The sequence below is a fragment of the Primulina huaijiensis genome, unplaced genomic scaffold, assembly GCF_012295235.1.
Source record: "Primulina huaijiensis isolate GDHJ02 unplaced genomic scaffold, ASM1229523v2 scaffold24871, whole genome shotgun sequence".
NCBI lineage: Eukaryota > Viridiplantae > Streptophyta > Magnoliopsida > Lamiales > Gesneriaceae > Primulina > Primulina huaijiensis.
Genome location: NW_027356090.1, coordinates 512,712 through 529,052, shown reverse-complemented (window position 1 = coordinate 529,052; position 16,341 = coordinate 512,712). Strand labels below are relative to the sequence as shown.

The window sequence follows — 16,341 nt, the reverse complement described above, 5'->3', positions numbered from 1 at the left end:
TCACGCAAACCCAACCCACTTACATTTTTTGGCTCACAAAATCCCTCTTTTTCAATACAATACAAATATATATGATAAATCACCCGACTACCCAAGGGTTTGTGGATCTGACATGATTTCCTCACTGGTAGGATTGTCACTAGTCTGCCCTTTTCTTACATGATTATATTTTTTAGTTATCTTGGATATAATTGGAGTTCTTGATCGAAAGTTATTTTTGCATGTGATTACCTTTTTTGGCGAGGTTGTTTAATAGGAGACTTTGAATTTCATTCTCGTAAAACATATTATTTCAAAATTCTCTCTTTTTTTCCCTTTTTTTCTTATTGGGTTGGCTGGTGGGGTTCACACTATCTCGAACTTGAGACATATCTCATTTTTGGGACACATGGTGCAACTAGGCCAAGTGATATGCATATATAATTTTAAAATTCGAATATCGCATCGTATTTCAAAATAAAACCATGTAGCTTTTAAAACATCATCGAGAGAGAATGATAGATAAAACACCAATACTAAGTTGAATTTGATAATTTCATATCACGTTCTGATTGAATTACACACACGGAATAGTTTAATTGAATATTAATGTTAGATGTGTCTATCCAATCTATATATAGTGAAAAATAATATTTTTCATAAGTTAGGTCGGAAATCTATTTCACAAAACTGACTCGTGACGGTCTTATAAGATTTTTTGTGTTAATTAGACCACAAACTACAATTTTAATATTTGTTGAATCAATTATAAAATGTATCGACAAAATACAACCTCACTTTACTTTGTTTTCGTACGCTCTTAAATTTTTTTTTATAAAAAATTGTTCTCCATTTAATTTCCACAATCCATAAATCATTCATCTCAATAACCGTCCATATCATTTTTCTCGTACAAAATCATGCGAAACAGAATAATCCACCAAAGATCTCAATACATTCTATTGCTCATATATAATTTATTGAAATTATATTGAATTTATTTATATGATTAGTAGAAATTCATTGCATTTGACAGGATTTTTGATATATTATTTCGCCGGCAAAAACTTGTCTGAGACGGTCTCACGGGTCGTATTTGTGAGACGAATCTCTTATTTGGGTCATTAATGAAAAAATATTATTTTTTATGCTAAGAGTATTACTTTATATTGTGAATATGAGTAGGGTTGACCCGTCGCACAAATTAAGATCCGTGAGACGGTCTCACATGAGACCGACTCTATTTCACCTTATATCTAAGTCTTACGTTCAAATATCTAATTTTGAAAAATTCTCGTTAATTTGGGTTAGGGGAATGCCGGCATTGAAAATTCGCTTCGAAGCAATGCAGTTTTCAACACGGCAATTAGTAATTACCATTCAGTCATTATCCGTTTGAAAAGTTAATGAGGAGGACAATAAATTCAAACACCATTTAAACGGTGTCGTTTCTTCCCCATTAAGCCCGGACCCAATAACATCACGCGGTGGCTGGCTGTAAATACCGTAATTTCCCTTTTATTTTTCCCCACAAAATTCGAATTTTCATACAAACAATTTAGCATTCTTGACTGCGAAATTCGCCGCTAATTGTATTTGCGATCATCAGAGTGATCGCTTCTCCTCGTCGATTGACTTTGGCTCTAGGATAAATCAGGATAAGGTATATTTTGTCTTTTTGTTTATTCATTTGTATGCTCTTGTTTTCTAGTTATTGATCTGATGCTTGTTTCCTCTCTCGATTTGTTTGTTAATCTGGATGAGACTGTTTGCTGAAATCGGAGAAATATGGAGGTTATTCGGTTTGTTGATGAATTAGTTTATTTTGCAGAGATTAGAAAGAATTGGTGTTGTTTCAAAGTATAATGGGGAAAATCAAACCCCAAGCTCTTTTGATACAGAGTAAAAAGAAGAAGGCGCCGAGCCGAATAAGTGTGGTTACCATTGCAATTTACTTCCTTATTGTCGTTGTCACAGCTTTTTTTCTTTTCTCTACCTACAGACATTGGACTAGAAGGTATGTTCTGATTCTGATTCATTTATTCTTCTTGAATTAATGGGATTTTGTTTGTGTTGATACTTGATTGCTGAATAAATATTGAGAGTTGGTTAACTAAGCTGGAGTATATAGATCTGAGATGCCTCTAGCGGTTTGAGGTGAAAAATGATTGTGATATGTTGGTCTCTTTGGCATGATTGGTTTATGAAAATTAATATTGTGGAGAATTAAGTCTTCTTTCACTACACATAAAATGTATCACACTTCCCTTGTTTCTCTATTTTTCGGAATGAGTTTGCTCTTAAGTCGCTCATGTATGTTGTAAATGGGGTGTAATTAAGTTCAAGATTGGTATTGTTTGCACATTTATGTGCTAATTCAGTGGTGGGAACTGTGAAGCACATGTCCTTATGCAATCTTTACATTGTTCATAGGTCAAACTTTTCAAGTGAAGAACTGGTATCCAGTTTGGAGGTGCGCTAGCTCATTATGATTTTTGTAGCTCTATTTCATCTTATCACAGCTTTTGCACTTCAATTTTTTTCCCTCTATACTTTCCACTATTTATTGAGTTCTTAATTGTTCTACCGCGTTGATATTCTTAATATTTCTGCTTAACGTTTTTTTTCCTTTTTGCTAAAAGCCTGCAAGTAAGTTTCAATGATGTACTAGATGCAGACCTTCATCATCCATGACTTCTCTTCACTACTTTACTCTTCCTTTTCTTAAATCTTCGCTGTTTCCTTTGTGCAGCATGATAGCTCATTTAGCAAGTCAAAGAAACCCGACACTCCCAAATATGCTGTAAGTGTCTCGCATCTTTACTTTCATGAGTTATTTAGTTAGATATTTTGATGGGATACATTGAGATTTACATCCGTAACAGTAAACTTCTGTGGGAACCATTTCTCGCTGCACTTTGCAGTTTCTATATATTTATTTGATGTTGGAGGGAATATAAATCATAAATCATAATGCCATCCCTCTCTTACTTTGTAGCTTTTAACCTGCTTTGAGCATTTATTTTCGGATGTGAGTGCGTCTAGATTATACTTAAGTCAATTAAGAAACCACTCTATGTATTGTTTGTTAATTCTGCTATTCTCTTTCTGAAACCCAGTTAGATCGCTTTTCTATGATGGATTTTGATATAGTATGATACTTGCAGGTGATAAATACCTCAAAAGGTTCAATCACTGTGGAACTTTATAAGGACGGCTCTCCTGAGGTTGTTGATAAATTTATTGATTCTTGGTATGTGCCTAACAAGTACTTTCGTTATAAATTGCAATATATTTTCGAAAGGTGGCTCGGTAGTTTATATTTTGTAGTTTGGTTCGCCTCCCTCCTACATAAAATTTTCTAATTTCGGCTCTCCTGAGGTTGTTGATAAATTTATTGATTCTTGGTATGTACCTAACAAGTACTTTCGTTATAAATTGCAATATATTTTCGAAAGGTGGCTTGGTAGTTTATATTTTGTAGTTTGGTTCGCCTCCCTCCTACATAAAATTTTCTAATTTCTGCTGATGAATTTGTTTTGCTGCATTGGCTGGTTAAGGTATTCTGATCAATATGGAGCAACCCTTCTGTAGTTAAAAAAAAAACGAAAAGAAAGAGAACTTTTTGTCCTTTGCCAAACATTAGAACTTGTTTTTCAGCATCAAGCAGCCACTTCTGCTTGTCGCATGTCGCAAAGTCTAATATTGCTACTTTCGTGTCTTGTATGATGTTTATTTACCATCACTCACCCTTAGAAAGTTCTAGAGATGCTTCATGAAAGCCTCATCTATGGCAATCTCTCCATTCATTTTTATCTGCAGTGAGAATGGACACTTCAAAGGAATGCTCTTTAACCGTGTGATTAAGAACTTTGTCATTCAAGGAGGTGATGTTAGTAGAACTGGAACTACTGAAGATTGGACTTCAAGGGGAAAGCATTACAATCACCTCGATACCAGGTCCGCCTTACCTTGGATCTAGATATTTTTTGACGACACTATCTGAATAAACATTGACTATTGACTTGATACTTTATCTAGCATGAAGCATGAAGCTTTTATGCTTGGCACTTCTAAGACAAAACAAGGTGGTGGCAAATTTGATCTCTTTATTACGACAGCACCTATCCCAGACCTGAATGAGAAAATTAATGTATTTGGTCGTGTTATCAAGGGTGAAGACGTTGTTCAGGTGAAATAATTAACCTTTTTTGCCCTTGTACTTATCTTTAGTATAATTGTATTGGCCAGACTTGTGTGTTTAGCTTCTGTGCGTCTTTTTTTTTTGGCCCAAAACCTTCGAAGCCCAAATTGTGAACATTTTTATATTCTGGCTAATTCTTTTCCTTTTTATTTCTACGATTTAAAGGTACTTTAAGCTGTCTTTTTTTAATTTTCCTTCTTCTTGTCTTTTTTCCTCTTCCTGTTGCGTACCCTAGTGAAGCATTTCTAAAACTAATTAGACTCAGTTTAACTTTGAAAAATTTATTTGGTATTCAATCAATAAGACGAGGTTACCAAGCAATAGGGTTATTAATAACGAGCCACATGATTTTAGATTTACTCAATGGTGCTTGCGCGTTTAATGGCAAGCTGGTAAATTTTGAAGAAATTTTTTGCTTAGGACAGTTGATAAGTAAGCAGTTTGATCACATGATTCAGTAAATTTAGTTTGTAGTGAAAGAGAACCAGTTGTGAAATGGGGTATTTTGTTGTTTTCCTAATTACTTTACCCACATCATCGTGGTTGCTAACTTAATCACTTGGTTGGGAATGAGTCTGTTTAAATCTCGTTTTTGCTTTTAACTTGGAAGTTTGACAGCAAATGCATCGCTATGTTATATGTTTTTTAGGAAATCGAAGAAGCAGATACAGATGAGCATTATCAGCCTAAAACACCCATAGGGATCATTGAAGTGACTCTGAAAGAAACAGTGTAACGGCACGCTGTCTTTGATATAATCCTTGAATCATATGATTAACCTATCAGCATTAGGGGTGCAAACGAACATAAACGAACCAAATTTGGGCCAAAGATATTTAACTTTTTGAGTTTTGAATTAAATTTTGCTAAAAAAAATGTTAGAACATGTTCACGTTCGGATCAAATTGATGATCTCGAATATGAATCAAATATTTTTCGAAAAACTCGTGGTCAGCTAATGTCATTTGCACCCTTAATCAACATTACCAACTAAATCCTTGTTTATCTTTGACATTGTTTTTGCTACACCAAATCTTTCGATCCATTTTCCGGTTTCTTTTGGTGGGGAATATCTGCTTTGCAACTGACGCACTTTCTTTTTTCGTTTATATTCCATGGCAGGCCTTCATAACAAGTGTAGAACAGGTGAGGTGGTTTTGATCTTCAATTACATGTTCCGATAGTAATCATTTTGCTGGATGTTATTTCGTGTGTTGTACGATAATATGGATCCTTGAGAATTTGTAATGGTGCAGACGGTACAAATTTTCTTATGTCTGGAGGGGAAATTCCTGCCGCTAATTATATGATTATTACCACCTCCGAATGGTTGATTAACTAAACAAACAAACTGATTTATTTGTAGTTCGTGGAGGTTCAGCTGCTGGGGGATTTGTTGTACATTATATTGCTTAAAAAAAAAGAAATATTCAGGTTGTTATTGTGTATGTATATGCACAGAAACTGAAAATTGTTGTACGTTTGTGAAAATTAATCTAGTGAACAGAATTTTTACATGCGAGCTCAATTCATAGAGACTGCCATTTCTTTATGATAGTATACGCAAGCCCGGGCTAAGTTTGATAAATTCCAGGCCGATTCCAAACTAGAAATGCAAGCCCGTGCTTCGATCTCAACTGCTATACTGATATTTGCCGGTGTTTAGAAGCCTCCCAAAAGTTGTCTGCTGCGATTGGGAATGTACAAACCGTCGCGATGTCTTCATAAAATGAGCATAATCTTCATATATCATGATGTATCATGTTTCTCAGGATCATATCATTTAATGAATGCATAGTCTCACATTGTCTACGTGATCATTAATTAAATTTCAATGGTGAAATGTCTTTAGTCAAAAGATCAATAATAATTAAATATTGCTAACATATTCAATAATTAGTGTCGATGTACTACCGTCGACCTTCTATCACAACTTTTGTTTATAACAGTAAAAACAAGAATTGAAATGTCATAATATACTCTCCGAGGCCTAAAAATTGAATCAACGAGATCCAAGAATATAATGAAATTATTTATACAAATACCTTGTTAGGTAGCCCCAAAACAAATTAAACAATATTGCTTACTAAATCTAACTTTCTAGTATATATATTGATATATAAAATTCGACATGAAATCAAATAGAGATAATACCGAGAATTTCAAATGCTATTGATGGGAAAACAGTTTCTTACTCAAATATGGCTTTTTTAGCTTCTGAACCAAGTGCTCACTATCACTAGATTGATAAATATTTTTTCCATTCATTTGTTGCAGCTCTGACTCTGAGTTAAGATATACTATTAGAAAAATTTTTCTCATTAATTTGCTGCAACTCCAGATAAATACATACAATTAATGCCCAAACTTAGACGTAGACTTCTGTCATATCAGAGTGCTGGAAAAATGTTCATAAACGATTCCTTTTATTCACGACAAGAACTCTGTCACCAGTCAAAACACCGGCAAAGATATTATGGTGCTAGCAAATTGTAACGTTCATCACTTTAAGCTTTTAAGCTTGTATTTGTACATTAACTTTCTGATCTATATATAAAGTTCTCGTTGTCCACAGTTTGTCTTTTCTTATCTTTGATCGACTTCCACACCCTCCTAAAGATGAATCACAGGGAAAATGTCAAAATGCTAGTGCAGCTGCGCAGACTTCTCCTTCAGGCCCTATGCGGTTTTTGGATATATCTCCACTTCGAGTCGAGTTGAAAATGTGACCATTAATTTTTCATGTATGTGTGTAACATATATGCCGACATCAACTCACATTTACCTATTTTCTACACAATTTACAGGTTAAAAATTGTATACCTCATAGTATTTAATGAGCACATTCTTCAGAAACAAAAAGTATTTAATGAGGGTATCTGGCAACCTAGCAACCTAGACCTAACGATAAATGAAGGATTACAAAATCTAAGTACTCATATGAAGTCCTCCAAACATAAATCATTGTCTAACAGACCTCATATAACTGATATTTGATAATTCATTAATTTGGACGGCACATTATGATACGGAAGGCACATGAATACAAATATAAACATTGTCAGATGAAACTTAACCCAAGATTAATGTGGTGAACAAGCAGGTATTCCCTCTATGGACTAGCGATCCCAGCCAGAAGGTCTCCGTCTATCTCTTGTTTTATCTCTGAAAGTGCAACCAAAAATAAACAACAAAAGATTAATTTACAGCAACACTGAATTATAAGGCACAAAAACAATTCCTGTCTGTTTCTTTTCATCCAGTTTTGTTAACCATTTTGATCCAAAAAGGCTGCAAATTGAATCATAACATGATTAGAAGGTCCGTCAAATTAAATATGATGTATTCACTTTCATGTACTTGTGCTGGTAAAAATTTGGTCATTTCAATGAATGATACTGTAAATATACACGTACACTAAAGGTGCCGGCAAACTTTTGCCACAAGAATTCAGGTCTTTGATTAGATCAATCATGTGGACATCGGAGCAAAGAATGGCATTAATACTCCAAAGATTATACCCATTGATTCATCTCTAGTGACATACATGAACGGTAAGAAAGAAAATGGAGGGGAAAGCATAAAAGAGTTGGGTTGTGTGTGTGTGTGTGTGTTTTTTTTTTTTTTTTTTGGGGAATAGAGAGGTGGAAGGAGAAGAGGGAGACAAGAAACTCGTATTGCTTAGAAGGCCTGGCGGATATACTAGATAATTGAAACAAAAAACAATTGGCAATACAAAAAAGTAATTTTCCAGCCATGAATGTCATAAGCCTAATGCCAGTGCGAAAACCATCCAGGAAAACAGTAAAATTCAATCCATTCAGCTAAGAAAAGTCACCTTTCCAAGTGCTTTATATTTGCAGTTCCTCTGGAACCCTGCATGCTGCCTGATGCTGGAGCAGTAGCTACCGGACTATTTATTTGTGCAGCGTGCATGTCACCACCAATAGTCCCACCAGATACAAACCCAGGTAAAACTGTTCTCTTAATGGCTTGTCCAAACTGCGAGGATGAATTTGATGATGCCGGAACAAAATTGTTTTTGTATTGTGCCATCATCTCCGTTCTCAGTGAATTAATTGCTGTAGAGCGATTAGGAGCAGCAGCGTTTGAAGTAGTGTTTGACTCAGGATTATACCCAATACCCAAACCAAAATCCACGCCACGAACACCTCTACCACCACCTCCCCTTCCTTTAGCTCTTTTACCACCTGCAAAATCGTTGAACAATCACATAAGTGAAATGACAGGTTTTCAGAATTCCAATAGCATTTATCAAAAAAATGATAAGAGAAGAATCCATAGTTCTATTTTGACAGGATAATTTGCTATGATGTGTACTCCAGCACAAATACTGCCTAGGAAAATGACCAATCATTCTCAAGCTCCCAGAACCACTTATCCTAATACATGGAAAAAATTTAATATGCATCTAACATACAAAAAATTATCCATACCTCCTTTCCGCGCATCACGTTTGGATCTGAACCTTCCATCCTGATGATTTACAAATTAAAAGTCATTAAAACATTAAAAAACAAAACACAAATATTGGAACAGGCAGGATACAATTTCAGCCAACATAAATATAACAGCTAAGTGACTCTGAACTTCTAGCTTCAAACCCATATAATGAGATCAAAATGAAAAGTATGCATCAGATACGAAGTCAAGCTAAAGTAATGTAAAATAGCCACATCTTGCTTTGTAACCCTCCTTTTACTTGACTCCCAAGTGATGTCCTACAGATCCTACAAATCACTTGCAGGACTTCATCAGTTGTTGATTTTATAAATCGAAAAATAAATTACGTGGAAATGGTTATTTGATACAATTTGATTTTGAGTATCTGGGGTTAAGAAAATAATAGGATACTAGGGTAATCCATTTTCTAACCCTGGAGCAGATATCACTAAAGACTAAGGAGTACGGACATCTGTATCAAAAAGAAAAAGAAAAAGATCAAAATAAGACATTGTAGCGGATATCAATTCCACCAATTTAATTAATAAGCAGATGAATAAAAAAAGAAAAGAGACCCAAACAGATAAATCACCTTCATAGCCAGATCCATCAGCTCCATGGACACATTCTGACCCGCAGCTATCAAACTGTTGACTAGTTCACCAGCAAATCTCGCCTCCTTCTGTGTAACAATAGTGTATGCAGTACCATCTTTGTCACCCGCACGACCAGTCCTTCCAATACGATGTACATGCATGTCCATGTCTTTAGCTATGTCAAAATTGACCACAGATTTAATCGATTTGATGTCAAGACCACGAGCAGCAACATCAGTTGCAATAAGAACATGGTAAGTTCCAGATTTGAACTTTTGCAATATCTCCATACGAGAAGCCTGAGCTTTGTCACCATGAAGTGCTGCAACTTTAAAACCCTCTTGAGCCAGTTTTGATTCAACTTCATCCACTGTGGATTTTTTCGAAGCAAAAACCAAAACATCGCCTTCATCTATCATTCGAGGAAGCTTTTCAAGAAGCCATGGAAACTTCTCCTCATCAGATAGAATTACTTCCACAACTTGGGTAATATCCTCGTTAGCCATACCCACCTCTCCAACGGTGACTCTAACAGGATCAGAGAGAATCTCCCGAGCAAGTTTTTCAACTTTCCGAGGCATAGTCGCTGAAAAAAGTGCTGTCTGACGATCTGGCCTGATTTGACCTACTATAGACCTTATCTGTGGCTCAAAACCAAGGTCAAACATTCTATCAGCCTCATCTAGCACTAAATATGTTGCTCTCAACATGGTCAGAGCCTTCATTTTTATCATATCTATCAATCTTCCTGGAGTAGCCACGACTATCTCACATCCCGCTTTTAGCTCCTTGAATTGCTCAAGTTTGGACATTCCCCCATACACTGCAGACACACGGATGCGATGAGCTTTGGAAAATTTCTTAGCTTCCAAATATATTTGATGAGCCAACTCCCTAGTGGGTGCACATATTACTCCAATGGGACCTTCTTCTTTCTCAAGTTCAGGTTGATCCATTATATGAACAATCATGGGAAGCACGAATGAGGCAGTCTTCCCAGAACCAGTTTTTGCTATACCAATCACGTCTCTTCCAGAGAGCATAATAGGTAAAGCTTGACACTGTATCGGTGTTGGTTTCTCGTATGCTTGTTTTGCTATGGCTTTCATTAGCTCCAAAGAAAATCCACAATCGTCAAAAGTTTTAACCGGCCGTGGAACATCAAAACCTGATACACGTATTGCTAAGCTCTTCTTATATTCGATAGCATCCTGCTCACTCATACCTGCAAACATTATAAATCAGATGCTTTCCAAACAACTGTGAAACTAAAAAGCATTAAAGTACAACCAGTTTATTAGCTATATACTATTTAATCAAATCAAAGCACTGCCATCAAAATCCTCAATTTGAATTAAATCTTCAAGGATAAGCAAAATTGCATGGTCGTATTCGATCACCTGAGATAGAAGGTTTCTCCTCGTAGAAATCCTTATTGAACGGCTCATAATCAATCGAGCTATGATCAAGCTCGGGAATTGGCTCAATCTTCTTCTTGTCGACAATAATAGGATTGTCATCAGAATCATACTCAACCATCCCGGAATCTACGGCCTTAGCAGCCGCATAAACCTCTTCATCCGAATTATACCCTGCGTGAAGCGCATCCGCGGCTAATTGCAGACCCAAATCCTTCTTCGCACTCAGAAAACTCTCCATTGGATCATCCTCCACGTCATCCCTGTACTTATCCATCTTCTCCTTCGCCTTAGGTGGCGGTGCCGCCTTCATCTCCTCGTGTAATCCTTCCATAAAAGCGTCCAGAGGATCAATCTCATCTTCCTCAGCAGCAGGAGAGCCGTTTTTACCGTCAGTGACGACATAGTCTGGTGTGTCGCGGTCTTCAGCGTAATCAATGTTGTCGAGGTCAGCGTCATCGTCACCGGCGCTTCCACGAGAAGACGGAGGGACGTAGAGTCTCTGCGAAGGTTGGGATCGCTCGAAGTTGTAAGTGGATTGGCGATTGATGCCGAAGCCTTCGAATCCGAATTTCCGTTTGGACATTCTTTTAAACCCTAGTCCCAAATTTGGGGATTTTATTACTTGTACTTTGAGAAATATAAGTGAAGGGACTCGTCATAATCCGGAAATTTATATTCATAGTCCAGTATTATCTTTTTCCTTTCCATCCCTTATTTTGGGGTTTTTAAATATCAAACTTAGCCCCTAAACTTTTACAATATAGCAGAATGGAGCATTCAACGTTTATTTTCTTTTTCCAAATAATAATAATTAAAAAATATAAAAGAAATAATAGAATAAAAAATCATTATTAAAGATAAAAATGATAATAAAAAATAAGAAGAAAATTAATAATAATGACATATAAGAATAATATGATTATTGTTTTTTTTCCGGCAAATTATATTATATTGTCTAAGTATCCGAAATTGAATTGCTTCGTTTAATATTTTTTGTGTTGGTGATAAGTTGATTTAAATAAAAAAATATTTCAATTATTATTGAATGACAAATTAGTGGGAGTTGGATAGCTCGATCTAATATATTATAAGGTTAAAGATCTGGATGAGTGATATAGATATAAGATCGTCTTCTACAATCAGAGAGATAATTAGATCAACAAAACGTCTTTTCTCCAACATAAAAAAGAATGTTATGAAACAAATATTGTCTCGTATAACCATATATTAAATCAACAAAACACCTTTCGTCTTGTAAGATCTCGAACGCAAATTGAATCAACCAATCTGTTCGATAAATATATTTTTGTTTGAGCCAAAAAATATAACATGTTATTTTTGTTTTGTTTTATTTTATTTTATTTAAATTATGTTTGTAGTTTATTGAAATTCCAAATTTATCTTTGAAATATATATGCAGAATACCAAATGAAGTACCTGAAAAACATAGATGGACCAAGGTGCCAATATGAGTAGCTGCACCAAGTGGAAAAGTTGCACGTGCAAGAGGGAGCGGAGGTAAACTAAAATAAGCCGCGGGGCGATGCGCACATTATCCTGCGCGCAGTTGCAGCATTGTAATAAGACAAGTATTGATGAAGAGCGGGGGAGAAGGGAGGTGAGTCGCCTCGGCGGGACCGGGCTGAGTCGGCGGCCCGAGGGGGAAAAATCCCTTTTCGTAGCAACCACACACACAGCCCACGAAATTTTCACGCAAACAGGTGTGAAAAAAATGGAGAAGAAATCGGGAGTCTTCTTTACTATTGTGGCCAGACCCCTCTTTATCAACACCTCTTTCTCTATCATCCCTTCTAACCCTAGCGCATACGCCCAAACAAAACTATTTTTCTCGTCTCTCTCTCTCTCCACTATACATATTCTTGCTTCTATTTATCTATCCCGTGGACCCATTATTTCTTGCCCTCAATTGCACCTGCTCCGATCTCCTATTTCTCCATCTCTCGCATTTTTTTGCGTGCTGTCGGTTCTCTTCTTGGGAGGTAATCTGTTTGGTTTGTTTTTTTGGGTTTTGACCCTGGATTGAATTGTTTGTGTTACTGGGATTTTAGGGGTTTTTGGTGGATGTCGTGGTATTTGGGTTTGTGTTGATCGTTCAATGCTAGGCGTCCTTGGTTTGGATTTTGCTTTACGTGCATATGTTTTGAGTTATGTAGGGAAATTGCGCGGATGTGTGGGGAGGCCCGTGTTTAATTGGTATTGGTATTTTGGTTGCTGGATTTTCATGGACCTATTTGATTATTTGCTTTGATTTTTTTGGCTTCAGGCTAATGCTGTATCCTCTTGCCCGATGTTTTGGTTATCGTTTGTTGCGTTTTTATCATGGAGTGAAGGATTTATTGCGAGTTTTCTGTGGCTTTTGCTTTTTTGCTGATGGTTTAATGCATGCTAAATGGCGGTCTTATGTTTGTCTTGGTTTTGTTAATGTGCTTTAGTTTATTTCTTTTATTTCTCGCTTTTGATTTTTCAATGGGTGGATGTGGAGGGATTTTCAACTTATATATACTGTTGACTATACCTTTTGAGGTCTCTCTGGTTTACTTTAATCCTGCTTGGGCTTTTGTCTTGATTTACCTGCTTATCCTCCTATACTTGCAATGCTGTTAGCCAGTTTTGTTGCTTCATGTAATCATCAGCTTTCCGGCACTATATGTGCATTTGTTTTATGTGTTTATGGTATAACTCGTGCGTTTGTTTCTTTTATCTGTTGGCATAACTCATGCGTTTGTTTCTTTTATCTGTTGGCATAACTCGTGCGGATTGTGTTCTTACTTTAGGTTTCACATTAAAAGTTGTTATCGGGATGCTTATTTTGTGTGATCTTGTATTGTATTTTGGCAGAGACACTGATGCAATACGTGGCTTGCATACTCTCGACTAGGTTAAGAATTAATTGGCACATGTGCAATTAGTGATATAGAGTGATTTTAGAACCGGAATCTTTTTTTGCAATGGATCAATCCAGGGTTCCTCAAATGGAGGGTATCGGAGTTGCTGTTAGAAAAAGGAGAACTCAAACCTCACGACGGCCTAAATCTGATGCTCCGGCATTTCATCCTGAGCAATCCCCCAGATTTTCAACCCCGCATTCAGATGATGCAAGTAAGTTCTCGAGTGATGAGAACGTTGCCGATTCCAACTCTGGGGGGAAAATGTTCAATTTGAATCAGTGTTTATCAAGGTCCTTGCCAGTTAATGGATCTGACGGAGGATCGAATGTCTCTGTTAGTAGTGGTGTGTTTGGGGATGGAACAGGTGGTGAGAACAGACCAAAAAAAGTTAAATTGAAAGTTGGTGGTGTAACGAGAACAATTCAAACAAAATCCAGTTCTAATGGGACATCCAGTAGCAGGTCTTCAACAAAGGTCGATCAATCATCAGACAACACTCGAACACGGGAGCATTTTATTCCACAGGTTGTGATTTATACTTCTTATTTGGTTATTTCCACGGGAATCTAGTGTACACACATGTTTCTTGAAATTGTTTTAGCTCTTTTGTTGTTTTTACCCTTTAATAGAAGTACTTTAAGCAATTAACGTGGAAATAAGGCAAATTCATTAATAAGTGCTTGCTGAATTCATAGAAAATAAAATAGTTATTGAACTCATTGAAGACCTAAATGCTATTTCAGAGTCAATACTTTTCCTGAAAAGAGTGGAAAGTTGCAAATTTTTTTATTCATGAAATATTTTGTTGGATTGCTTATTTGTGTTTCCCTCTAATCACGATCATAATGATTATAAAGATGAAAAACGTTTATTTTTGTCAATGTTGGGACTAAGTCATGGCCAGGTATACGTAGTGAGACTTGAGTTCATATGATATGAAGGGGTAACTTAGTCGCTTCAGTATTTGAATGGGAAGAATCTCCTGCATTAAAATTCGGTGATTGTGCTTTATCATACTATATATACCGTATGAAGACCTCCAACTTTTCATTATTGGCATATTTTTGTCGTTTCAGGAAAATTCCGATGAATATCACTCTTCACCTGTAGATAAGAAAAGTGGATTCCAAGGGATTCCATGGAAAGATTTCTCGAAAGGTGGATTTAGTCTGAATAGGGAGGATATGGGGAGGATGCAGGCAAAGAATGGTGTGGAGAAGCAACTTGATAAGTCAGATTTAGTTCGTAAAAGCAAAAGGATGCCTAAAAAGCGAATGTTGGATGGGGAATTTGACGACGACGATGATGATGAGATTCGATACCTCGAGAAACTCAAGACTTCGAAAATAACTGTTGTCAGGGATTCGGAGGCAGAATCAACCAGAAAAAAAAGGAAGGCTGGGAAGTACGACAGTATGGAAGATGTAGGAAAACCTGGTAGACATATGAGGAAGTCGAGTTCTGGGGATATGAATTATGTGGATGAAGAAGAACCGTTGTCTGCTGGGGAGCATGAAGGAAAGAAGAAAAAACAAAAGAAAGATCCGTCAGAGTTACCAGCAGAAAACAAAAGGGAATTGGCTCTTACATCTCGTCAGCGAGCCCTTTTAAGTAAGGATGCTTCTTCTCCATCCAGAGCAGGTCAAATTGAATTCCCAAATGGCTTACCACCAGCTCCTCCTCGAAGTCAGTGAAATTTTCTTCTTTCTTTTTACATTTGGATTGTTGTTAGAATTGTGCTTACTTCCCATGGTACAGAGCAAAAGGAGGTATTGACAGAAGTCGAGCAACAAATGAAAAAGGCCGAGGCTGCTCAGAGACGTAGAATGCAAAATGAGAAAGCAGCCCGTGAATCAGAGGTCTACTTATTCATCATACAACATCTTGTTTATCTATTATAATTTAGAGGTCGGATGTTTGATGAACGTACTTCTTTAAATTTGTAGGCTGAGGCAATTCGAAAAATACTCGGTCAAGATTCAAGTAGGAAGAAGAGAGAAGAGAAAATGAAGAAACGCCAGGAAGAGTTGGCACAGGTATTTTGAACCCTGGACACTTGACATTTCAAATGTTTTTCCGAGATTTAGTTTACTAACTACTGATACAAGTGCATTCGAAAAATTTTAAAACGAGAACAGGAAAAGGCGGCTAACGCTCAATTTCTTTCATCGAACACCATTAGATGGGTCATGGGTCCTACTGGAACCACTGTTTCTTTTTCCGCTGACATGGGTTTGCCCAAAATTTTTGATTCCAATCCTAGCAGGTAAATGTCATTTTTTCGCTCACACACAACCCCAAAGCATTGCATCTATTCTTATATTTTATCTTTCATAATGAGTCGATGGGAAATCCATTTGATGTTGCAGCTATCCAGGTCCACGTGAGAAGTGTGCTGGCCCTTCTTGTACCAATCCTTACAAGTACCGCGATTCTAAGTCAAAGCTCCCTCTTTGCAGTCTCCAATGCTACAAGGCGATTAACTGAAATGCTCCAACTGAGAAGGCCTGCTGAAATTGTGTTGTTCTTGGAGTATTCAATGCCATGTTTTACTGTATTGAGGCTTTGGTGACACATCAATTGTCTCAATGTTTACTTGAGAACAAGGTGTATGGAAAGAGTTAATAGGTAGGTAAGTTTTAGTACTTGAAATATTCCGAGTAACAGCCAACTTTCTTTTTACCTTCCCTATTGTTAAAAAACTCCTTGCTATTGCCAACTTTCTTTTTACCTTCCCTATTGTTAAAAAACTCCTTGCTATTTTATAT

The 16,341-nt window shown here is 36.6% G+C and overlaps 3 protein-coding genes across 4 annotated transcripts; 2 read left to right on the top strand and 1 right to left on the bottom strand.

Moving 5' to 3' along the window:
- Window positions 1-1,385: 1,385 nt before the first annotated feature.
- LOC140967323 (peptidyl-prolyl cis-trans isomerase CYP21-4-like) lies at window positions 1,386-5,698 on the top strand. Of its 2 annotated transcripts, none has more exons than XM_073427783.1 (9): window positions 1,386-1,642; window positions 1,811-1,996; window positions 2,413-2,452; window positions 2,732-2,782; window positions 3,147-3,232; window positions 3,802-3,939; window positions 4,021-4,171; window positions 4,833-4,915; window positions 5,306-5,698. In XM_073427783.1, exons 2-9 carry the CDS (start codon window positions 1,845-1,847, stop codon window positions 5,313-5,315), a joined length of 711 nt encoding a protein of 236 aa, XP_073283884.1. In that variant the 5' UTR covers window positions 1,386-1,642; window positions 1,811-1,844; the 3' UTR covers window positions 5,316-5,698. The 2 variants fall into 2 exon arrangements, with proteins under 2 accessions (XP_073283884.1, XP_073283885.1); XM_073427784.1 differs by having other exon boundaries at window positions 1,387-1,642; window positions 4,833-4,921.
- A 1,414-nt stretch (window positions 5,699-7,112) lies between these two features.
- On the bottom strand, window positions 7,113-11,317 carry LOC140967291 (DEAD-box ATP-dependent RNA helicase 24). Its single transcript, XM_073427728.1, has 5 exons — window positions 10,644-11,317; window positions 9,240-10,468; window positions 8,641-8,680; window positions 8,022-8,394; window positions 7,113-7,348 (listed from the first exon to the last, which is right to left on the bottom strand). Exons 1-5 carry the CDS (start codon window positions 11,245-11,247, stop codon window positions 7,303-7,305), a joined length of 2,292 nt encoding a protein of 763 aa, XP_073283829.1. The 5' UTR covers window positions 11,248-11,317; the 3' UTR covers window positions 7,113-7,302.
- A 938-nt stretch (window positions 11,318-12,255) lies between these two features.
- On the top strand, window positions 12,256-16,295 carry LOC140967292 (uncharacterized). The gene is made up of 7 exons (XM_073427729.1): window positions 12,256-12,664; window positions 13,524-14,098; window positions 14,650-15,259; window positions 15,332-15,432; window positions 15,520-15,609; window positions 15,712-15,839; window positions 15,943-16,295. The coding sequence occupies exons 2-7, from the start codon at window positions 13,634-13,636 to the stop codon at window positions 16,058-16,060; spliced, it is 1,512 nt and encodes a 503-aa protein (XP_073283830.1). The 5' UTR covers window positions 12,256-12,664; window positions 13,524-13,633; the 3' UTR covers window positions 16,061-16,295.
- The last annotated feature ends 46 nt before the right edge of the window (window positions 16,296-16,341 follow it).